A 24820-nucleotide genomic window follows, 5' to 3' on the forward strand; every position below is an offset into this window, starting at 1 on the left:
TGAGACCCCTTGGTCCTCATTGTCAAATATGCTTAGAACCAAAATCAGAGGCCTCATTTCAATATTTTGGCACAAATGTTTAGGTGAAAATATGAAAATATGGATAATTTTGGTAGGTAAACAGCTTTCATTTTTTTTAAAAAGAAATTTAACTGATCAACTCGTGTTAGGATTTCATGGTTTAAGGTAAAATAAATTGAAACCATAATATTTAGTGAACGTCCTTAAGTCTTATACTATAATAACTGTACAGAGTATTTGGAGAATCACCTCATTGCCTGCCATTCCAAATTACTTTATGTAAACTCAAAGGCATAAAAACAAATAGTGATGCAATGTCATGTTGTATGTATTTGTGTATACAAATGTTTGTATAGCACTAAGCACACCGATAGTACATAATAAATAATAGAAGGGTGGTTTATTGCAGCATAAATACTTATGAAATTTTAATACTCCCTTACTCAACTACTGCTTGGAAGCCACCCTCAGAATAACATTACTCCAAAATCTTCATTAATTCACTGTAAAAAACTCAGCAGCTTGCATTTGACAGTTTGTATTTTCATGTAGTTTATGTTTTGGCATCTTGATTTTGGCAGGTTTTCTTTTCACACAACTAATTATCCTGTAAAGGTACATTTTAGTTCATCTGTATTTTTTAACCTTAACTACTGTTCCTGATTTTTCTGCAGCAGATGCTCTTTCTTACTGGATTGCTTTTCATATCAATAGCTTTACTTAGACTTGGTGTTACACATTCCTTACACCTATGGAACACATTTCTGACCTTGTCAATTTTGAATTTGAAGTCACATAGGTGAAGACATTTGTTTTGGCCCACTCAAAGACAATTCCCACTAGTGACAAACTAGAAACAGAACTACATTGGAATTCCTCTTTTAGTCCCACTGACTTTTTTTTCCACTGGAGCTATTTATAAATTAGGATTATTTGGGGGGGGGGGAGGGGATGGGTTTTTGTTTGGTTGGTTGTTCAGGTCAATACAGATCAAAACTGAACTAGCAATGGCATATCCCCCTTATAGTCAACTAATTCTGAGAACAAATAACCATTTCAGCATGCTCATGTGGAGATTCTTCCCACAAGACCATATTCCTTGCATATACATGCACTCTGGGCTCCCAGTGTTCATGTCCATCTGTTATGATGGACCTTTGCCTGCTTAATCATAATGAGGTCTTGCTTAAAGGCATAAGTGCCAGGCAACAATGACTTTGCATGAGCAGCCTGCATAATATTGAAAATGGCATCTCATCAGCAGGAAGTCCTTCCTCTCTGCCAACACTGAAGAATTGGCAGCACATTTGCTTACACTTGCTAACATCTGTTCATATATACAGTATGTGCCTAAAATAGAATACCTGAACAGTGAAAGAAGGAAAAACATTGAACTCATTAATACTTGTGGCTGATTAGATCCTTTTTGAGAACAGGCAAAAAAAGTCTGCAAATATTATACTACTGACATGTGAAAATTAAGGTTCAGATTGCCCCAAATTAGGGTGCTAATTATTATTCTAGAGCTTCCTCCTCCAGCCTTCTCTATAATTACTCTTATTTTTCCCTTTCTTCTTTCAGATCAGCCAGATCCTTCACCCAAGTTCCTTGACCTGATCCAGGACCCTGATCAGTTCTTCAAAATACATTTTGCATTCTGACTCTTAACCCTCCCCCATACACACACACTCTCCCTTTCACCATAAACCTATTTCCTGTCATTCTCTATTCTGTTGCTCCCATGGTCCCTTTCTTCTTCCACATTCCCTTTTCTCTCCCCTTATCATCTCCCTCTCTCTTTCTCTGCCAATATGACCATGATCGAACAATACTGCATTTAAAATGTAGACAGAAAACCTCTTTAAAGGTTTGTATCAGTTTACAGTTTAATCAGTTGTTGTTTTTCCTGAACTGGTTTGCCAAGTCCTAGAAGAGTCACCCCTAAGCATATTGGATATATTAAAAGTTATGGGCACACAAGAAAGGTAGGTCAGCTGACTTTCAGCCACAAAAGCAGACTGACACAGCACATTGTGACCACTATGAATCAGAGTCCAAAAATTCCATTTAGGAGAAGAAATATCTATATTTGTCTTTAAATTCAAATCACTCATGGAGTTGTTCTTAAGTCTGCTTCTGAGTAAGGTTTTTCATGAGACTGAGAAGCCATCTTGCATCTACCAATGGTGTTCTCTTAGAATCTATCATTGCTCATCATTTAGTGGCTAGAGGAAGGTCACTTGAGAATGATACAATACAAAACAGATAAGGATAGTGCCATTCTCCTCAATTTAATTCATGCTGCTCCCTGCTGTCTCTCTGCCTCCTCTTGCACCCTTTCCCTCCCTCCTCGCTTTTCTGTTTCTTTACTCCCTCCCTGACAACCCCAGTTGCAATCCCAAAAGACTGTACCTAATTGCCTGCACATTATTGCTGCTCCTTCAGAAGCACTGAATGAAGGTGAGAAGTATCAGTTTCACTCTGCTGCCTGTGCTGGTGTTATGGAAAAAAATGTATAGGAAGCACGTGTCTATACTGACCAAATATCCCATTTTGGCTAGAAATTCCCCAGATTTATCAATCCAGTGTTAGATGTTTTAAACACATATCCTGTTAAAGCCTCAGGCCACTTGTATGGAAGGAAACAAATGTTGGACTATGGAGAGCTAGTAGGAGTTCTTATCAGTCTCCGCTTCCCCTCTCCATGACTCAGCTACTCTGCTCTCTGCTGGAGCACCTAGATAGGAGCACCTGTTACCTAGATAGGTAACAGAGAGCAATCAAACAGATCTCAGCTGACCGACTTCACACCTCAGCCCCTGCAGTGAGTAAAGAAGGAGGAAATTTTCCATTTCTTCCTCAGAACCCATCTCTTTGGAGATTTTTTCATGGAAAAACATCTGCATTATTAACAATATGCTCCTTGGACTGTGGAGAGGAATAGAGTGGCAGGAAAAGGGACAATCTCTATTCCCTCCTATTTTCATATCATCCCACTCACAGAGCGCTCATGAAGCAGCAGAGGATTGTTCCTGTATCCTAGATATAGCACAGCACTTCCCTACGGCACCAGCGGGAACAGCATAACTATAAGAATTGTGCTGTCCTCATCAGTTTCCTTTTTCTCCTCTTGGTGACACCTGAGAGAAACAGAAGCACAAATTCTCTTCAAACAGAATTTTTTCTAGAATACCTTTTGAGGTGACAAAGGATCATCTCTAGGGCCCTACCAAATTCACAACCGTGAAAAACACATCACGGACCATGAAATCAAACCTCCCCTGTGAAATCTAGCTAATGGAGAGAAGGGGGAGGTGAATGGCTGGGGGCTTCTACCATTCACCGAACTCCAGCTGCTAGTCCACTGGGCTGGGGAGGGCTGGGACTTCCTCTTCACCTGCACGGCCACTCTTGGGGGGCAGATCAGACCCACCTCTGGATACCCCTGGCTGCAGGAAGCTGCACAGCTGCACTGCCTTCAGAGCCCAGCTCCGAAGGCAGCACAGAAGTGAGAGGTGCAATCCCGTGACCTCCCCAGTGGCTTTGCGACCCTCCCACCCACAGTCCCCTTTTGGGTTGGGACCCCCATGGTTACAGCACCATGACATTTCAAATGTAAACATCTGAAAACATGAAATTGATCAATTTTAAAATCCTCTGGCTGTGAAATTGATCAAAATGGACCCTGAATTTGGTAGGGCCCTAGTCAAGTGACAGCAGCTCAGAGGCAGAACGTCCTACAAGATGGGCTGCCTGTTCATAATACACTTGCAGGGCAGGGCGCTGTTTTAAATTTTGTTTAATTTTTTTTTTACTTTTTACCATAATCCAGCACACATGAAGACTTGACAAGTTCCATGGCTGCTGAGCCTCTCAGCTGTAGAGATGGGTGAATAATTGATCTTTTTGATTCGCTGGCAGTTACAAAAAATTGAAATACTGAAAAATTTTTGCAAATCAAAAAAGTCCATTTCTACTCAAATAAAACATGTTTTTGGATGCTTTCCCTTTATAACCTGTAGCCCAGAGGTAAGGGTGCTCACTTGAGCTGTAGAAGACTGAGGTTCAATTCCCCCAGCTGCCTGATGTAGACGAGGGATTTGAACATTGGTCTCCCCCATTGCAGAGGTGTGCACTGGGCTATGGCATTTTCTTTCTTGTGGCTCTTTCAATCTCTCCTGTTGAAGCTGTTCCATTCTATATAAGTAATTAAACAGTTATTGGAGCAGGGACATGAACTTGGGTCTTCTCCTCCCCTCAAGTGTGTGGCCTAACCACGAAGCTACGGTCATTATCACTTACTCTCTCTTTCTCTTATCCAATGACTAAAGCTTACAGGGGTGGCTGCACAACCATCTTCTTTTCTGTGGATGGTGCCTCAGTCCTGAAAACAGAATAGCTGAAACTATTCAGCAAATCAGCGTCAAATTTGCAAACACTTTCAGTGTGCCAAAAAATGCATTTTTGGTGAATTTATTATTCACTGAAAGAAAATCACCCTGCTCTACTCAGGAGCAACAAAACTGTTTTGACCACACCCTGCTTACCAGAGCTATGTTACTTTGACCTCAATACTGTATAGGCAAGAGGGAACAGGAAAATACAGCCCTGGCTTTCCATGTAGTTTTTACACAACCCCCTTACATTTACAAGAATACTCTAACAAGTATATTCTAACTTATGAATATAACAGGAAGATGACCTGCAGGTAGTACGGCTCTCCTGCAGTGCAGCTAAGAGGGTGGCAAGCAAGATATAAAATGTACCTGTATGGAGAGACCTGCAAAGAGCAGAAAGTGGAGAGATAGGAGGTTGTCCGTAGTAGACCAAACAGAAGGTCTAGGACAGGGTTCTCAATCAGGGGTTCGGGACCCCCTGGGGGACCACAAGCAGGTTTAAGGGGGGCCACCAAGCAGGGCTGGCATCAGACTTGCTGGGGCCCAAGGCAGAATGCAGAATCCTCACCACATGGGGCTGAAGCCTAGGGGCCCAAGCCCAGTCAACCGGGACTGAAGCCAAAGCCTGAGCAACTTAGCTTCATGGGGCCCCCTGTGCCATGGGTCCTGGGCAATTGACATATTTACTACCCCTTAACACTGGCCGTGGCTTTTACATGCAGAAAAAACATTCTTGTGGCACACGAGGACCGTGGAGTTTTTATAGCATGTAGGGGGGTCTCAGAAAGAAAAAAGGTTGAGAACCTCTGGTTTAGGAGAGCTAGGAAGCCCTCAGCTGGAGTCCAAAAGGGCCAAAATGACTGTTTGAGTCAAGCAGAAAGTTGACAAATTACAAAGATCAGAGGGGGCTGTGAAACCCTGCTCCAAGGTGAGAGAGAAGATTAAGCCTTAAGGGACAGACTGTTGGTGAACCTCCTGTTATCCCATGGTAGGAAGTGCTTGTGCTTATATTTAGTGTGCGTGCCAGCCCACAAGAACAACATGGGTGCGTGTGCAGTCACTGGGGAGCCAAGAAGGAACAACTGAGACTGCAGACAGGTAATCTGTTGGACAAATTATTATTATTAATTTGTATTACAATAGCACCTAGGACCCTAGTCCTGGACCAGGACCCTATTGTGTTAGGTGCTGTACAAACACAAAACAGAAACTAAAAAACAAAAAAGTAACCTGGTTATATTTCTCATCATATAGTGTCAAATTTAAACTCCCTAATTCTGACAGTAAGTAGTATCTTTCTATGGAACACTCTTACTAAAATTGATTAATTATAAAACAAAAAATACCCTTACACTGGCTTGTATGAGGAAGTGGAGTGAATTAGGGTGCTGCAGAATACACATGAAATCCTTGATGATTTTCCTTGCATGGCACCCTTCCTATTCAAGAAACATTTGCACAGAAAGTGAACTGCCACAACCTCCTCACCCCAAAAAAATAGTTCTTCCACTGCCTTGTTTGCAGTTCTTGCCCAGAACTTCGGATTTTTGTCCTTTCGCCCCTAATAAAGGAAGCCAATTTGAGCAACCCATTTTTATTGCAGAAAAACAAAAAGGAGGAGAGAATACCCTGAGAATACATCTGCATCTTTTTGTATGTGGAGGGGAAAGAGTACAGGTTTTGTGCTATGTCTGCTGCCTGGAAAGCAGATACTACTGTTATGATGCTACTTGATCACTCAAGAAATTTTTTTAGTTTTGGCTTACTCATTTAATTTCATTTCCCTTCTTTTAGGTTGAAAAGGGACAGAGAGCCCAATCTACTAGTCTTGCTCCAAACCAATTCACCATGATGCTGACAACTCCCCACTTCATCCAGAGAATAAGTACCCTCTCTCTCTGTAACATGGCAGACTGTTAAACAGATGCAGCAAAAGCAAACTAAACTCAGCACTGGAAATTTCATGGAAACAAGATTTCTTGCAAGATTTTCACTACTTCATGCATTGGACCTGGTAGGATATACTCTGAGAATAGCCTTCCCTATAGTATATTGGCCAAATACAAGTACACATGTATGAAAAATAATTTTTTTAAAAGTTAACCAAACTTATTCAAATCTCTGAAAGGGTTTGTGGTTTGTATGGGATGAACAATGGATGAACAAGAATGTAGCCAATTCTTATTTGTCTGAATTGAATAACCCATTCCTACTGCTTAGCTGAGTCCTTCTTATGTCATCCCTGAGTGTCATACTTTCTATATTGGCATAGGGGGAGGCATGACTTCTTATTTCATGCTCATGGCATTATTCAAACATGGTAACATCTGTTATTCACTCCACATGACTATTCCACAGCTGCACTCCAGACAAATAGTGTGGTGCTGTGCAAACAGCTTGAGTTTGGGAGCAATCATAAGGATCCCGTTCCCTTCTCTTTAATTGCAGAGTATTGTCTTGATTTGTCTTGGATTTGGATGAGGAGAGGGAAGACTGAGAGTCCTCTACATAATGATTAATGAAGGAATATTACAGGTAGCTTCAGAAAAGACAATATTTCTATCCAGATAATATTAAGATCACAGTTGTTGTGAGGATGGAAATGTAAAGTATTAGAAAACAGCAACAGAGTTGGTTTTGAGGACAATGACAGACTGTATGGTGCTGTTAATAACAGTAAAATAAAAAGGACCCTTTTGAGTGATCCAGGAAAAAAATAGATTGAATAGTACAAATCAAAGAACTGCAATGCGCAGCAGCATAAATAACCCATCTGTGCACAGCAGATCTCAAAATGGACCTTCTGCATCTACTGTTTAGATTGTATTAAATGTTTTAGATTACTTTTCTTGGTTTCACATTGCTCACCAGTTTTCAGAGGCCCTGGCACTGTGTCCCCATCAACACCTATACTTTGTTCAAAAACTGATTAAATCTTTCAACAATACTATATATTTCCTGTCTGTCTGTAGGATAAAATCTCTGCATTATACAAACAATGTCAGTGTAGCATCTATCAATGTCAGATATAAGTAGGTTTCAGAGTAGCAGCCATGTTAGTCTGTATTCGCAAAAAGAAAAGGAGTACTTGTGGCACCTTAGAGACTAACAAATTTATTTGAGCATAAGCTTTCGTGAGCTACAGCTCACTTCATATATAGGTAGGTCACTAACCCAAATCAATGTCACGCTGGGTCCAATCATAAACCTTCTGGCTCTGACTTCTCCATAGATTTATTTCACAAACAGCAATATAAAAATACTTTAAAGCATATTATAACTACCATATATATACTAGAAACATATTCAGTAATGGAAGACTGATCTGGTGGTGACAAGTACACTTTTCTGTTAAGTAGATTTTGACTTCTGTTTTTAGTAGACATGGACCCAAACTGAAACCTCTTTTTCAAACAGCCTTGAGGAAGGTCACATCTAAATTTTGCAGTTCAAACCCATCTCAAGAGTTTTAAAGCAAATTTCTGCTCTTAGGTCAATAAAACAGGATCTCCACTCCAATACCTTGTTCTTCCTACAGCCACAGTGTTCACACTGATATCAAAAGGGAGTTCTGTACATGTAGCAGAAACAGAATATTAGTCAAGATATTGTTAATATTGAATATTATGCTAATCAAGATTATTATTATTGCAGTAGCAGCCAAAACATGTTAGATGATACTCAGATATTCAAGAAGATATGGTGCCTGCTCCAAAGAACTTACAATCAAAGGAGACAGACAAAGAGAGGAAAGGTGGGAGAAAGGGACAAACAGGGCAGTGGTAGAGAATAATGCAGGGACAGCAAGTATGGTTTCATGATTAAGGAGGTGAATGCTACCCACAACAGCTCAGTTCTATTCTTAACTCAGCTACAGATTTCCCATATGATGCTGGGCAAGTGACTTACACCAATATTTTCTCAAGTGCCCACTAATTGTGTGTTCCTCATTTTCTGGGTGCCCAAACTGAGACATCTGGAGCCTGATATGCCAAAGTGCTAAGTGCTGACTACTGCAATTAAGGTTAATGGAAGCTGTGGGTGCTCAGTAAGCAAAAGCTCAAAACAAATTAAAGACACCAATTTTCAAATTTTACTGGAAAAATATATTAATCTGTAAACATACTTATTCCTTCTTATATGCTATGAAAAAAGCAGACAGTATGCAATTCATATCCTCAGCCATACTGTACAAGCCACTTACTGTAGATAAAGCAAAAATAATGAACCAAATAACCCACACAAACTCAAATCAGTACTTGAGACTTCAAAATTATAGCAAAATTACATGCAATACATCAGTACTATACACTATATATATGCTAATGTAAGTAAATTAATATATTTTAAGAAAATTAAAACAATATACAGGCATGTATATAGCCTTTTGGATGTATATTGTCAGGTTAATTTTGAAAGGGACCTATAAATCTCATGCAGCATTTGGAAAATAGTTCAGCACACTATGTCCTGGGGATATATTCATGGTCACAAGAAAGCAACAATACACCACAGCCCTGGAGATAATGAATGAGCTCTCTCACACATGAGAATAAATTATTTTATTTTACTGCTTTAATTTTCCAAAATTAAGTCTGGTGTAAATACACTAATAAACCTGGGGACACTGAAAAAACCTGGAAACATGTTATTATATCATGTTATTTTTTATATTCTTATTCACTTTCTGACTACTTACTGTGCTCTGGATATAAGTCCCCTTCTCAAAACTTTGGCTGCACTATTGCTACTTCACTGTCAGTGGGGTTATTTTGATTTGTCATCTTTCTCTTTTGGATTTATCTTATGCAGAAAAGTGAAAGGAACAAAAATGGCCTCCCATACTAGTCACAAAAAACTCACTCCCTTGATTGAGCGCTTTTATAATAAAATTCTATCAAGGTGATATCACATCCAACATGCTTATCTAGTGGCTGGTCATTTTAATCCTTCAGTTGCACTTAAAGAGATACATCTGCATTATTAGAGATTCTAATTTATATTTTTAAATAGAAGATACAAAATCAAGTCTCACACTCTTTCAGATGCTTTGGATATGCTACTTTGATCAAAGCTGGAGGGATTAGAAGATGGAAAGAGGTTCTTAGAGCACGATCAGCAATCAAAAAGAAAAAATAATACTTATAGACTAATAGGTACTGCTCCATTAGCCTAAGAGAATACTACAAAATACTTTATCATTTAAAAAAGAAAACATTTTATTATTAATAAAATACTATGTACCTTTTTAATAAAGGAGTAAATGTAATAAAATGAAAGCCTTCACTTTTAAAATTTTGTTTTAAGTACAATTATAATTCCTTTTAAAAATATTGCTACTGTTAAGACTACCACATTGGTATGCAACACACTGTCATATAAGGATTCATGTTTGAGACTTAGCTCAGTCCTTGAATTTTAGCGCAGCACCTCTTAGAGACCCTGAGGTAGGGAGAGTCTGGCATCCTTCTCTAATAGACACTATGGCCAGCTTAGGAAAGAGATGGTCATGCATCAGGAGGATCCTATTTCAAGCTCTCCTTCAGTGGAAGGAAGATTGGCTCAATGAACATTAAGACGGGGTATTATAACCATAGAAAAATTAAGAGAGATTTTCTCAGTACTAGAGGCTCCTCTAAACCTCAAGGATGTGCAGCACTTACCATAGATACAATTTTAGGTGTGGTTGTTACACAAGATTGTATTTATGTTAGTTAAGAGACAATAGGATGAGTAAATACAGTATACAAATAAAACTGAAAGAGGAGACTGGGTCTGAAGGAGCCAGTGTTTGTTTGCTACCCAAGACACATGGGTTAGGTTAGTATATATCACATTATGTGAATGCCTGACAGTAATAAGAGCTGAATAGGCTTATGTTTTTCTGAGAGTTCTGTTCACTTATGCTAAGCTACATCCCACAATACCCTGCAATAGTATAGCTCAGTATTTGGCATAAGAGAGAGGGAACTCAAAAATCAAGCTACATTTGTTCTATACCTTGGTAAAAGAAGTACCTTCACGGACCAGGACCTGGAATGCTAGTATCCAAAACAAGATAAGGAAAGGTACATAAAAGTTAAGAGATTAGGAGGAACTGATGGGCTGGATTTCATAAACACTCCTAACTGAAATGGGTAACTTTGGAGAACATCTTCTGTATAAGATGAATGTAACAGCCCTGTGTGAGACAGCTTCCCGGAGACTGGTATAGTACTGAACCTTTTTCCTACACTATATTATTAATGGCTTTTAGCAATAAACATGACTGATTGATTATTTGGTCTCTTGAATATATTTCAGAATGAACCAAGTGTAGTCAAGCAATTGACCATACAGTTTATCAACAAGTTGGATATTGATGATCTTAACAGGAATGGATGGAATTCAAGGACAGAGTATTTTTTCCTGTTGGTCTATTTTATTTTGAACTGTGTATATTTATATTATATCTGTAGTTAGAGTTTTAGAAAATAGCATTTTAAAAATCTATCTATCTAGCCTTTATACAAGAATTGAAATACTGCTGAGGAGATGGGGCATTATCATTATAATACTATAGGGGATGCATGATTCCATTTTCTAGGCATAATTAAGAAAAAATGAGAAGTAGAATAAGTCTTTTTTTTTCTCATTGTGCCTGCTGCTCTTTAGCAATGAGTTCAACTGCCAACTTCAGTACTGTGCAGCTCAGAGACAGTGAATATAATTAAGAAGCACTTGGAGCCACTCCGCACTGAACCTGTCAACTGAAATCAGAACAAAGGGCAGCAGGCAGAATAGGTGAAGCAAAAAGGTCTGGTTAATTACATTCAACTTTTTTCCAACCAGAGCAGGAAATATGAATTAGAATTTGGTGAGACAGGTGGAAGGAAAGTTACAATTATATTAATTTAAAAAATAGTTGTAATTTCAGCCTGTGATAGGTGACACTAAGATGACAGGGTTAAGAATTTTTTTTTTTATTATTGACAAAGGGAACTGAGGTTTAAACCTGAGGTTGGAAACTCTAAGGAAGATGCAGTGCTGACGTCATCACTCAAAGATATTACAATCTTTCATTCAAAATACAGCAGGTATTATGCAAAGTAACATTCTGACAGTCTGAACGACTACTAACTTCCAACAACACACCTTGCCATGTCTCATTTTTTAAGTACTGGCAGTAATCACAATAATTATGCCAGAAAGTTAGTGATCACACAACATTGCAGACTACATATTTTATAAAGAGTATACAAAGAGTGTTTTGAAAGGAGCAAATGATCTAAGCACAACGTACACTTTCAGCATCACATTTTCAGGTACATCATATCATCCTCATTTTTTGGCTAATACCTTTTTTGAGAAGGAGAGGATGAAGAAGAGAGTATGCTGTCTGCAACTTTCTGAACACAATGAAAGGCTCCTCAGCTGCTTATCAATTAGAACTGTTTAAAAAAAACAACCTAAAATACATATAATTAGAAGATGCAAAAGTCTCATATAGGATTTGTAGAATAAGGTCAACTTCAACAAACTCTCTTATCAGTATAAAGATGAAATAGTTCCTTACCTGTCTGAAGTTGTGTCACTTGCAACCTGGTGCTTCACTCCTGAACCATTTTTAATTGAGTCTTGTCTTGTGAGCACTTGAGATCTATTTTTGTCCAAAGCTGGCGTGGATATGTCACCTGAGGGTCCTTGGTACTGGGACTGCTCCTGCAGCTTTGCCTTTTTCTCCTGAGGTGCTTCCTCGTTCCGCAATCCTCTAATATGTTCTTGATCAGGCTGCTGCGGTGTATTTAATCCACTGTTGTAGAACCAGGCTCCTGATTTTGTGAGGATTTCTTGTTGTTTTCGGCACAAGTTACATACCCACATTACCTGTGCATAGATTTAAATGAAAAACAAATTAGTTTTGTCAAATAATACAAAGATAAAAAAGTTTTAGTTAAGCATGTGTCAGTTGGGGTGCTAGTTCTGGAGGTACAAACAAGAGTATACTTCGCTTCTTTAAAATAAAGTTACAGACAAGGTATTAATAAGCATAATAAAATATGTCTAGGCAAATGTGGAAAGAAAAGTTTCTTTAGTAAAATATAATGCAAGAAAGTATTTTTGCTTCCATTCTTGCTTTTGCGTTTACAGTAATTGGAAAAATCGTAGATGGATTTGCAAGATGTAGAAATAGAAGGGAAAAGATTATTATTAAGAGATAAGGGTAACATGATAGAAGCAATACGAGGGAGTAAAAAATATAAGAAAATGGATTAAATTAAAGAAAAATCAGGGTTAGAAACTTTGGATCAGATCTTCAGCTGGTGCAGATAAACATAATTCTACTGACTTCAACTTTGATATGCTGATTTCACCAGCTTAGTATCTGGACCTCTATATTTAATTGTAGGGCTAAATGGGGCATCTGACTTGATTTTTTAAACTGCTGTAAATTAAATTAAACTGCTGTCAATTAAATTAAATTGATTTAATAAACACAAAGGTAAAAATTCAATATTTATGGGAATGATTTTTAACAATGAAGTGGGGAGATTATTTAACTCTTGTTTTGTGTTAATAACTGATTATTCAAAAATTTATTGCAACTTCCCAATTATGTAACTATTACATATTTTGTACTTAGTTATTTTTATTATAATAAAATGTGCTCATCTACAGGGTCTTGAGATTGTAATTAATTACATTAGTGCAGGTCATTTCCAGCACTAGGTAATTTGGAACTTGATTATGTAGCTAATCTTACCACAATACAAAGTAAATATATACGTCTATATGCCAGAACATGTCCAAAGGGTAAAAACAATAGTAATACTTTATAAAGTCATTATAATAAAACAATACATCTGTTTCAGTTTGTTTTGAAACAATTAATTTATATAGTACTCATTCACTAATCTAGTCTTTTAATTCCTTCCTCTTTTCACATGTCTTAGCTTGTCTCCTTTTGTATACTTCCTTCTACTATTTTGTGGTCTGTGTGCTGACATTTTTATACATCTTATGTACATATTTTTCGGGAGAACCACACCCAGCCGTAGGTATGGCTAATCACCCCACTAACCACAGCTTGATCAGCAATTAATTTTTTTTATTTTGCACTACGAAACACTCAACCAGAACTTGCTTAATGCTCCTGACCAGTTTTTCAATAAATGTAACTAACTAGATGATCAGGCTATGGAGGTATAACACTCAATGTCTTAGTCAAGAAGAGAGTTCCACTACAGAGAAAGACATCACACTGAAAATGTAGTACCTGTCTCTTAACACAGCAGCTCAAACCACCAAAAAATATCCAGTATGAAGAAGCTAGAAACTGTACAGTTCTTTTAATCTCCAATGAGTTACCCAGTTGAAAACTTGGGCCAGGCTGCCTAATCATTTCTGACCAAAAATATTTCTATGGAAGCTTCATTTGGAAGGCGACTTAAAAGAGAGAGGTCCTGCTAAAGCTGGACTGAGTGGCTTCCTCATTTGAAAACCGCCAGGATGATGACTGTTTCTCTTATGTTATGAGGGGGTGTCCTTTTCATTTTTACTGTGGCAATATCCTCATCATTAATATTCAAGCTTTGAGAACTCATTTCAGTTCAATTCAGTGAGATTTTATTGACATGACAACCTAAATAAGCTTATCAAAGTGTCAAAAAGAGACAGACCCCCTCAGGTATCTGTATGAGGTAGCATGATCTCCTCACAATGAACATCAGCGAACCACTTGACTATCTTCTATATATAAATATCCTGAAGACAGGAATGCTATGCATCCCACAGATAAGTCAGAGCATAGACCAAAGCTCCAAGTTGAAATTTTAGAACCAAAGCAGGGAAAGCGTTTTGCCTTCTGAAACAGGATTAGGTTTTGTGATGGGTGACCACTGAAACTTGTAATTAGAGTTGGTCAGGAATTTTTCAAGGATTTAAAAAAAAAATCAGAAAACTCCCCCAATTCATCAAAAACCACAACTTTTTGTGGGAAAATGTTGATGAAACTTTTGTCCAGAAGGTGTCTCAAGTCCAAGATAGAATTTCTAGTCAAAATGAGCTAGAAAGCAAGAGACTCCCTAGAACAGTGGTTTTATAATTATATGATAAAATGAGAAAGCAAGCTATCTTTCAGTAAGAGCGTGTTGTGACACTTATATTTGTATGTCTGATTTTGTAAGCAGGTAGGTTTTAGACAAATCAGACTCCTGAAAAGGGTGCAATTGCCTGAAAAGACTGAGAGTCACTGCCCTAGAAGAGCTAAATAGTTACAGAATAAGGAAGAGCAGAGGCTTGAAGCTAGGTCTTACACAACCCAGTTGAGTACACTGTTTGGTTATTATGGGATCTTTCTTGTTCTCTCTCTGTTTTTTCATGAAAAACTTAGAAATTCTCCATTTTGTTCCAATGTGAAAGGGGGGGGAGGAGTGGAGGAGGGGACTGAAAATTTTCCTGGGATGGGAAAACCATTTTCCAACCAGAAATAGATGTAATGTCTCTAGCTGTCTTCTGCACAGGCAGAGTTTCCACTGAATGAAGTGGTAAACTTTTCACATATATGACACTATACTTAAAGACCCAATCCTGCAATCATTACTCAGGCACAGAAGTCAGTGGCAATTTTGAACGAGTAACCCACTGCAGTATCAGATCCCTAAAAGTCTTCTTACAGTATTTTTCTTGTATTGTTAGAGATTTTAAATGATTCACTGAAACCAAGCCGCACAAGCTGAACCACTCAGTGTATAACTCCTTAGTCCCCAGCTACATTTTTCCCTTGAAGAGAGGCATTTCAGGATGCCTAGCATTTTCACCTTTGCCACAAAGCAATGTGGTACAGTGATCAGTCCTTCCAACAGAAGATGGTTGGAGGTTTCCCCTGCCAGGAGTCATGAACTTGCTCCTGGGTTACCCACAGTGAGCTGTCAGAGAGAAATATACCAATTTCCTTCCCTTATAGCCCTGTATGATTTAATGAGCTACTTCTGCAGTAATACCAGCCTCTGCTGGGCTGAGTAGCTGAAAAGCTAGCTCAGCACATGGCAGCACAGTTGCCAATGCCACTAGACAACTGAGGAAACAGATATGTTTATGATAGAAGTTGGATCAACATCTGTCCCTTTCTTTAAAGGCACTACCCAATCTTAAAGGGATAGGAATCTGTGGTATCCTGGTTTGTCTTTTCATTTCCACTCTAAAGTTTGGAATCTGTTTCTCATAGACTGCCACTGAGATTGGATCAGCTCCTTTGTTTCTGATCACACGCCAGAGAAGTAATCATAGAATATCCAACTGACTCTCAGAAAAATCAGATTGGCTCTAAAGATAATTCATTATATTTCTTATAGACTTTCACAGCAAAATGGATCAGATCTGAATGAAATTATACTATAAATGTTAAAAAAAACAACCCTACAAAACATGAAAATAAATGAAATTGAAAACAGAAAGCTATATTAAAGTGTTCTATGCTAGAGTGACTTTTAAATATAGCATGCGAAAAATATATAGCCCTTTGCTTTTCATATTTTTCATCATTTTACCTGTTTGCTAATATCAGAAATACCAGCTATAACTCACACTTATTTTCAAATACATTGCATATTTATTCATGAGGAAAACTGCTTCTTACATTTAGATGTTCAGATTGTTGAGATAAGCAGTTACTGTTTTCTTTTAAAGTAACATTAAAGAACTAACAAAATACCACTGTCACATACATAGGCGAATTAATTAATGTACACAAAGATATTCAGGCTCTGATTTATTAGAGGTCAGAGTTGATTTCTACATCTTATTCCTCAGTCTCTAGTAGCATTCCTGTTATAAAAAATATTTATTTCCAGTAGCACACACAATATGCTAAGGTTATATTTTGTTTTAAAACTGAGAAGGACTGATTCATGCTCTGACAAAATCATAATCTAAAGACAATTTTCAAATTGCATTTGTATTTTAACTCCTCTATCCATTGTTTAACAGCAACGTGGAAAAAATATATATATAAGAAAACAATGTGTGCCTATACCAACATGGAAGATTCTGTGTGTGAATTATTTTAAAAACTAGTACAGTGTCCATCTTAAATGGAGAAAAATGCAAAATTCTGCTCTCTTAACACCTCTAATAATCTTCATTTTCTGAAGTTACCAAAAAATTTGCATCCTAAAAGGTTGCCAGTATCTTTTGAAACACACAAATGTTCATTAATTCACAGTAAAGGCTGAAACACCATCTAGTGCCTATAGTAGGTATTGCTGATGTTCAAAAAAATTAAATGTTCTTTACTAATATGTCACAATAACTACATAAGATATATCAAAGATGACATTTCAGTATTAACTCTGAATTTAGTTTATTTTTCAAAACACATTTTCTTACTTTTTTTTTAAGTAGCTCTCTGTTTTTAGCCAAGTACTGACCCAAATTGAAGATATAGATTTACCTAAATCTTCACCTTATTTTGACTCTACACAATCCTAATCTGTACAAGAAACAGAGAAGTTCCTAATGTTTTAGCATGGGCTTTCCTTTACTCTATCATCACTTAATGGACATAATATGATAAGCTTCTGACTACTACCACCACCACCGAAGACCACTGGTGGCTAGTACCTCTGCATTTGAAGCAAGCTTTTTGAATAAATAATTATATCCCCTACTTTCACAGCTACTATCTTAATATAGTTGGAAAGATAAGCAGACTCCTCAAAGACAGAAATGTCAGTCTAATCAGCCAGTGTCTGGAGAAGGGCAATGAACATTTACATAGAGGATAAGAGCGACACACTCAGACACAGCTAGACTAAGTAGTATGATCTGTGTACATTCTTACACACCAATTTACTACTTCACAGTATGTAATTCTTCTTAATAATAGAACAAAACTTATCCACTATTTTAAATCCATTTGTAATTGCAATGTATAAAGTATTGCTTATTTATAAATAATTTTTGCCTGCAGATTTCTTGTAAAGTAAAAATACATCTTAAATTTAATCAAATGGATTGAAATTCCAAGTCATTTTTATTTTATACCTTTACAATAAATTATATGAAAATTAAGACTGCTATATCTTGCAAAAAAATTACCATTTGCTAAACTTCTGTATAATATTAAAAATACAGGATGTATCACATTAAATTATATGAAAAATATAGGTCTCATAATAATTTCAAAATGCTTGAGATTATCGATAGAGGGGCATAACCAAAACCACAGATCATGTATTTGATTGCATACTAGTTACAAGTTTGATTGTGATCACAGGTGCCCTATATTCCAAGAAAAATAAGACTAGACCACCTGCTTATATTTAACTAAGAGACGAAAGGTTATTTTAAAAAAGGCCCAACACATGTTCCATTTGCCACTTGCCTTGTACATTTGTAGCAGAAAATAAGTACCTAAATAAAACTAAACCAAAGTTAACAAAAACTATTTTGGATCTATTTAACCATCATCACTTTGTACCTTTTATTTGGTATGATTCTTTGTTATAACTTTGAAACCTGTTATAACATTGTTGCAGTAACTAGGCTATTTAGCTGTAATAATAAAAAGTATGTTAAGAGTGGATTTTAGGCCACAAAACTGCTGAAATGGCATTGAGGCTCTTGGAGCAAAGTCAGTGCCTATTATTACAATGCTGTCAATTCTCTGGAGATCCCAGGTGCCAGGAGCAGGTTGAAACATTAGTGTGATGTTTATTGCTTATGCACCCTGGAGTTTCCCAGAATGTGATAGTGTTTCTTTAAACATTTTATTTTTTCTTTATATTCCAGACAGATAAAATGCTTTAAACAGTAAATCCTGGCCTGAATCCAGATTGTGGCAGGTCTAGAATGTTAGTTTCAATGAGATGAGTTTATAGTTGGCCAGTCACCAACTTCATTAATCACGTTTACTAACTCAGTCCTTTTTACCATTTATTGATGCTAAAGGAGTCAGTGCCAACTTGGAACAGCGCAATAACTGAAGTCATCCTGTGTAAAATAGGCTTCTTTGAGAAGTTCTTCAATCTCTGTTTTGGTCACTGCTGGAGATTTGTAATATAACCTGCTGAAACAGCTGCTTCAGGACAGTCCTTAGAGGACATAAGAAAAATCTCTTAATAAATTAGGATTATGCATATGGTCAAATCTGTTATGTTGCACAATTTGGCCATATTTGCTTTTTCCTAGTGAAAACTGGGGTCAACTTTACGATCCTTCTCTCTGGCTCCAAACTTGTGCTGGGCCTTCCTCATTTTGCAAAATAGCAATAAGGGATTTCAGTGAGCTATTAGTTTAACCTCTGTTTCTCTTGGCAGGAGTCACTTCTGGACATAATCTAACTCAGAAAATGAGAGACCGATCTACCTTTTTTGAGAAGGTTATTTTGCTTAGTCATCAGTTTCTTTCTAAGACACTGAAGCTTCCAAGAGCTTTTCAGCAGCATACCAGCAACTCTGGATAATCTAATATTAGTGGTGCAAGACAGAGGTCAAACTCTTCAGTATTCTTCCTGTTACACACAAGCATATACCTTAAGAAGCCCTTCAAATCAAAAGAATATTCTTTGGGACTAGCCAAAGGTATTTATTCCCATCCTACTTGGTTGCGTAAAAGGTTAAAATACAGGCTTTCATCAGATTTCTAAACAAAAATTTTCTTCTTTTTCTTGCCCTCAAGTTTGGATACTCTAATGGTTGAGGCAACTAATTCCAGAATTCACTGTACATAGCATGCTGAAAAAAATTAAAAGCTTGGATTATTGGGGAAACAAATATTACTTTTTACTGGGCACACTCTGATTAACGCCAACCAATGGCTTATGATTGCTAAAGCATCATACTGAACCATATCAAAGGTCACTATCCATGTTTCACAGGGCAGCTGATAAAGAGAACAACCCAACCCAGATCCACCTCGGAGTAGTTAATTTACTTAGGAGGAGACAACAACCTTCACACAGTCTTCCCCATTATGTGCAGCCAAACATCCTTAGAGGACCTCCTGGTCAGAAAAGCAATGGCAAAATGGCCCATGTAAGGGCCAAACCTTTCTTCAAATCAGTCCATCACTGCACATTATGGAGTTCAACCTCGAGGGCCATCCAATGCAAAGTGTGATTACATCACAATGATCCTGCAGACTCAAAATATCAGTGTCCTTGTGCTACAACACACCTGGAGAGTGAAGGCCACGAATCAAAGATCAACAGATATGTCCTGATATCTGCAAGCCATCATCCCAAATATGGACTCATGATGTACATAAAACATGACCTTAATATTCCATCCAGGTCATGCCTATCACAAACCCCAGCTCAATTGCCATTAAAATCAGCAATCTGACAGTTATAAATGGGTACAAGCCACCATCAATGGACTGGCCATGTCTAGCATTACTAGCGCCAAGCCATCCTACCATCCATGTCAGTGATTTCAATATCCACAACAGCCTATGGGGCTATAACAAGAACAACTCTGCTGGAGAACAGCTGACATCCTGAGCTTTCATTGAAGACCAGCACCTCCTCTACGATACCAAAAACTTTGGCACATTCAAGTTGGCCTAATGGAGGTAATGCTACACTTCTGACCTTTGTTTTGTGTCATGTGACATCAGCAGCCACCCCATGCCATCCAAAAGGTCAGTTCTCAATGACATTACGAACAGCCAACACTACCTATTGTGATTTGTATAGGCCTACAAGTTCCACTCATTCAATCCTTCCTGAAACCGTGCTGGAATCTACAATCTGTTGATTGGTCCTTCTATTTGGTGATAACAGCAAGGGTTCAATAAACCAGATCCCACCACATACAGCTCAATTACCACTGCTTTGTAGGCCTACTAGTATCAGCTGTGAAATCAAACATTGCAAGGGGCTTTAGAAAAGCATTCACTCCTTGCTCAACAGAAGAGAATGAGGTACTCTTCTGACAATATCAAGCCGACAAAAGCCCAAAACCACAATAGTATTGCTTGAGTTTTTGAACTCAGCTAGAAGAAAAAGTTTGTGCAAAACCATGATGGTGCTTGACTTGAAGCTGCAAAGCCTGGAAGTTCCTCAAACTTTTAGGCAGTCCAGCTTCAGCAGCCTACAAACCATATCAGTAAGTGCAGGTACCATCTCTGCTCAGTTAATTACCAATTCCCATGTGCCAATGGATAAAAAAATCAGGCGGCAAGTCCACAACCAACTTTACCACACACTGAATCAGTACCAGTTGTCTTCATCCCTTTATGCCACCTACACAGTAGATGAATCATGACTGGTATAAAGTAGATAAGGAAATGTTGTTTACTACTTCTCATAACACAAGAACTAAGGGTCACCAAATGAAAAGAAGAGGCAGCAGGTTTAAAACAAAAGAAAGTATTTCGTCACACAATGCACAATCAATCTGTGGAACTCCTTCCAGAGGATGTTGTGAAGGCCAAGACCATAACAGGGTTCAAAAAAGAACTAGATAAATTCATGGAGGATAGGTCCATCAATGGTTATTAGCCAGGATGGGCAGGAATGGTGTCCCTAGCCTCTGTTTGCCAGAAGCTGGGAATGAGTGACAGGGATGGATCACTTGATGATTACCTGTTCTGTTCATTCCCTCTGGGGCACCTGGCACTGGCCAGTCGGAAGACAGGATTTTGGGCTAGATGGACCTTTGGTCTGACACAGTATGGCCATTCTTATGTTCTTATGAAGTGGACAAGGTTCTCTCCAACACTAAGTCCAGGAAAGCAGCAGGAATGGATTGAATATATCCAAAATTCCTGAAGAACTTTGTTCTGAAGGCAAGAAGGTGGCTGCCAGACTTCTTCAGCAACATCAACTCTTCATGCATAATACCAAAAGAGTGGAAGGTAGCCAAGATCATAGCCATTCTGAAGCCTGGAAAAGAAGCCACTGACCCAAAAAGCTACCAGACCCATCTCCCTATAAACTGTTGGAATGGCTCTTACTTCAAAGATTACAGCTAATCCTGGAGCAACAGGTTCCTAAAGAGCAGGCGAGATTTAGAACTGGTCACAACTGCTGTGACCAGGTGTTGGCCTTAGCCAAGTACATAGAATCTGGCTACCAGCAACAATTAAAAACAGCAGCAGCATTCATTGATCTTTCTTCTGCATCTGATACGTATGGTGCAAAGGGTCTTCAACTGAAGTTAGCATTAGCTTTCCCATGCCAATCAACCGTCAGATTCAAGATGCTGAGTAACAGAAAATTCACCATACATCTATGTGCAAATTATGGAGATTGAACATGGCCTCTCAGAGGGATCCGTTTTAGTGGCTGCACTATACCAGCAATATTCTGGTCCCATCATCCTGTAAATTTATCTACGCAAATGACATTGTGCTAGCAATGCAAGCATCGTCTCTGGAGGCCATAGAAAAATTCATGAACAACCACCTCTGGACAGTTCAGATATATTTCAAAAAGTTTGGTGACTGAAACCCAGTGCTTTGAAAACACTTGTCTCTGCCTTCCACTTGAAAAATTGTGAGGTCAAAGTGCAGCGGAAAGTGAACTTTTGTGGTCTGCTTCTTTCACATGACCACAGTCCCCAGTATTTTGGAAAAACAACGAGGAGTCCTTGTGGCACCTTAGAGACTAACAAATTTATTTGGGCATAAGCTTTCATGGGCTAGAACCCACTTGGAGTTACCCTTGATCAGACGTTAAACTATTGCCAACACCTTGACAACACAAAAAGGAAGAAAAAGACAAGAGTTAACATCATCCAGAAGCTTGCTTGAATATCCTGGGGATGTGATACATGCATGCTTCAAACATCAGTACAGCCTTGGTCTTGCAAACAGTGGCATATTGTTTGCCACTTTGGTGCAACAGCTCCCACATCAGTCTTGTTGATATTGAAATCAATACCATGCTCAGTATTACTAGTGGCTCTCTCAAATCAATCCCAATACTATGGCTCCCATCATACCAGCCAACATCAGACAAGATGTTCTGGGAGTGCAAGATCCTGGCTGCGCCAGACCTGCCAATACACTGAGACTCAATTCACTGCCACGCCCCCATCTCAAATCGAGGAAGCCTTTCTGGATCCATGTGACAGTGCTGCAGGCCAACAGAAAGGACACCAGTACTTGCTGGCTTGAATCATGGCCCTCTTGTGAAATCCTAAACAAAGACCTGATTGAAGAGCCAACAAAAAAAATCCCAGGATTCTGCCTTCCCCATAGGCAATGGACTGCACTCAACCACTTTTGGGCAATTCATGGAAGGTGTGGTTATCTCCTCCCCAAATAGATAATCAAGGAATCATAAAATTGTGACTGTAGTGAGGTACAAACCCTATGTGACATGTCATGGACAACTGCCCCATTCATGCTTACAGCGATGGCACAGGGGCAGGGTGGCACCTAGCTACCCCAGAAGCATTAGAATGGCTTTCAAATATTAAGATTCAATTATAATCCCAGCGTGTTACTTTTCAAATGCCATATGAAAGAAGAATTACCTAGGAGGCTGGGCAGCAGTTAATTAACTAAGGAACAATTGGGCATAATAAAGGTTTAGGAGTGCTCAGTCAGGAGGCCTACAGAAGACAGAAAGCTTCTGAGGAGAGGGACTTCTCAGAGGAGCTAGAGAGAGAGCTCACCAGGAAAGGTACGGTCAGTGACTGTGATATGGGTGGTCGCGCACAATGATTAGAACAGGAGCCAGGACTTGTGCTAAGAGCAGGAGTCAATAGTAAGGAATAGGAGCCCAGGGTCAGAGCCAGAATCAGAGGCCAGATGCCAAAACTAAGTGTCAGAGCTGAAGTCAGGAATCAGAGCCAAAGGTCAGAACCGGGTTCCTGAAGTGAGGCAATGCAGGTGCAGGACTGAGGCCAAAGCAGAAGCAGGGCTGAAACAAGGATGGGAAGAAGCAAGCACACAAGCTATCACATCCATGGGCCAATACTTTGAACAGCCACTAACCCATTGCTGCTGCTGGGCTTAAGATCCAGTATGCTGACTCTTCCAATCAATCAGGCGGTATAGTCAACCAGGCAGCCTACTACAGGGCCAGCTGTGCCCATTAGGTTGCCCGGAGACTGGCTCTGCTGCAGGCCCTGCTTCCAGACAGTACCCACACCTTCAAGAGCACCTCCTAGGGGCCTTGGAGCCTGGTATCTTGGGTTACTTCTGATGGAACTCTCACAACATGCCCAGGGCATAGATGTTCTCCACTGGTTCCCAAGACCACTCATCTGGACTGTAGTTTTTCCAGTTGACCAGGTACTGGAGCCTTCCCCTACTTGCTAAGAGTTGAACTGTAGGGAACCAAGTAGTCCGCCTGTCTGTATAGCAGGTGGCAGTAGCAGGTTGGAGCAGTTTGGGTATGGGCAGGGCTTTAAAAGTGAGATTTGAAAGACAGGGTGGATCTTCAAGGACTTGGGCAGCTGTAACTTGAAACTTGAAAGGGTTTACCCATTCTATAATCTTGAAGGGGCCCAGGTATTCGTAGTCTACTGTGGCGGATGTGCAGCTCAATCTAAGGTTCTGGGAAGAGAGCCGCATCTTCTCCCCCTTGGTCAGATCGGGGGCAGCCTGACAATCTTGGTCTGCATGGAGTTTATAGGCTTTTTTGGCAGAATGCAAGACTTCCTTGAGCTCCCAGTGCACCTGGTATAGGTGGGAGGCTAAATCTGCAGTGGCCAGTACTGGGGAACTCACAGGTAAGTCTGAGTGGAAGTAGGGGTGAAAGTCATAGCTTGCAAAGAAAAGGCTACACTGGTTTGTGGTGTGGATTGCATTGTTGTATGTGAATTCAGCATAGCACAGCAGGGGAAGCCAATTGTCCTGGTGGTAACTCAAAAAGAAGCGAAGATACTGCTCCAAGATTTCATTGACCTTCTCTGTTTTCCCTTAGTCAGCTGCTGACAGGTGGATGAGGTACGGGGCTCAATGCCAAGGAGTCTGAGAAATTCCTGCCAGAATCAGGAGATGAACTAGAGATCCTGGACCAATACAATGGTAACCTGTGGTACCGGAAGACATTTTCCAGGAAAAGCGAAGATGTCTCCCATGCAGTAGGAACAGTACAAAATGGAAAGAAGTGCACCATCTTTGTTAGGAGCTCCATGACAACCAAGATTACCAAGTGTTCCTGGAAGCATGGCAGTTCTATGATGAAGTCTACTGATATTGTAGACCAAGGATGTGGAGGCATGGGCAGAGATTGGAGGAGACATAGGGGTTTTGTTCATGGGTTCTCGGTATGGCTGCAAAGGCTGTAGGACCTTATATACTCCTTGATGTAAGCTCATACGTCTGGCCACCGGAAGCTTCTTGAGACTGGATTCCAAGTCTTGAACTGGCCAAAATGGCCCACAAGTGGCAAATCGTGGCATTATTTCAATACCTGAAGCCTAAACTGTCTCTCCAGAATATAAATACAACTCTTGGAATAA

At 39.1% G+C, this 24820-nt stretch overlaps 1 protein-coding gene across 29 annotated transcripts in view; it reads right to left on the minus strand.

The window, feature by feature from the left end:
- Positions 1-24820, minus strand: part of RIMS2 (regulating synaptic membrane exocytosis 2) — a 728605-nt gene that overhangs the window by 498725 nt on the left and 205060 nt on the right. For all 29 annotated transcript variants that reach the window (XR_006288398.1, XM_043539203.1, XM_043539200.1 and 26 more), the window contains one exon: positions 11974-12284. Coding sequence is in view for 28 of the 29 variants with exons in the window: in XM_043539203.1 (XP_043395138.1) it covers positions 11974-12284 (311 nt within the window). In the remaining variant the exon portion in view is untranslated. The remainder of the gene's footprint in view (positions 1-11973; positions 12285-24820) is intronic.

Source organism: Chelonia mydas, chromosome 2 (genome assembly GCF_015237465.2).
Source record: "Chelonia mydas isolate rCheMyd1 chromosome 2, rCheMyd1.pri.v2, whole genome shotgun sequence".
NCBI lineage: Eukaryota > Metazoa > Chordata > Testudines > Cheloniidae > Chelonia > Chelonia mydas.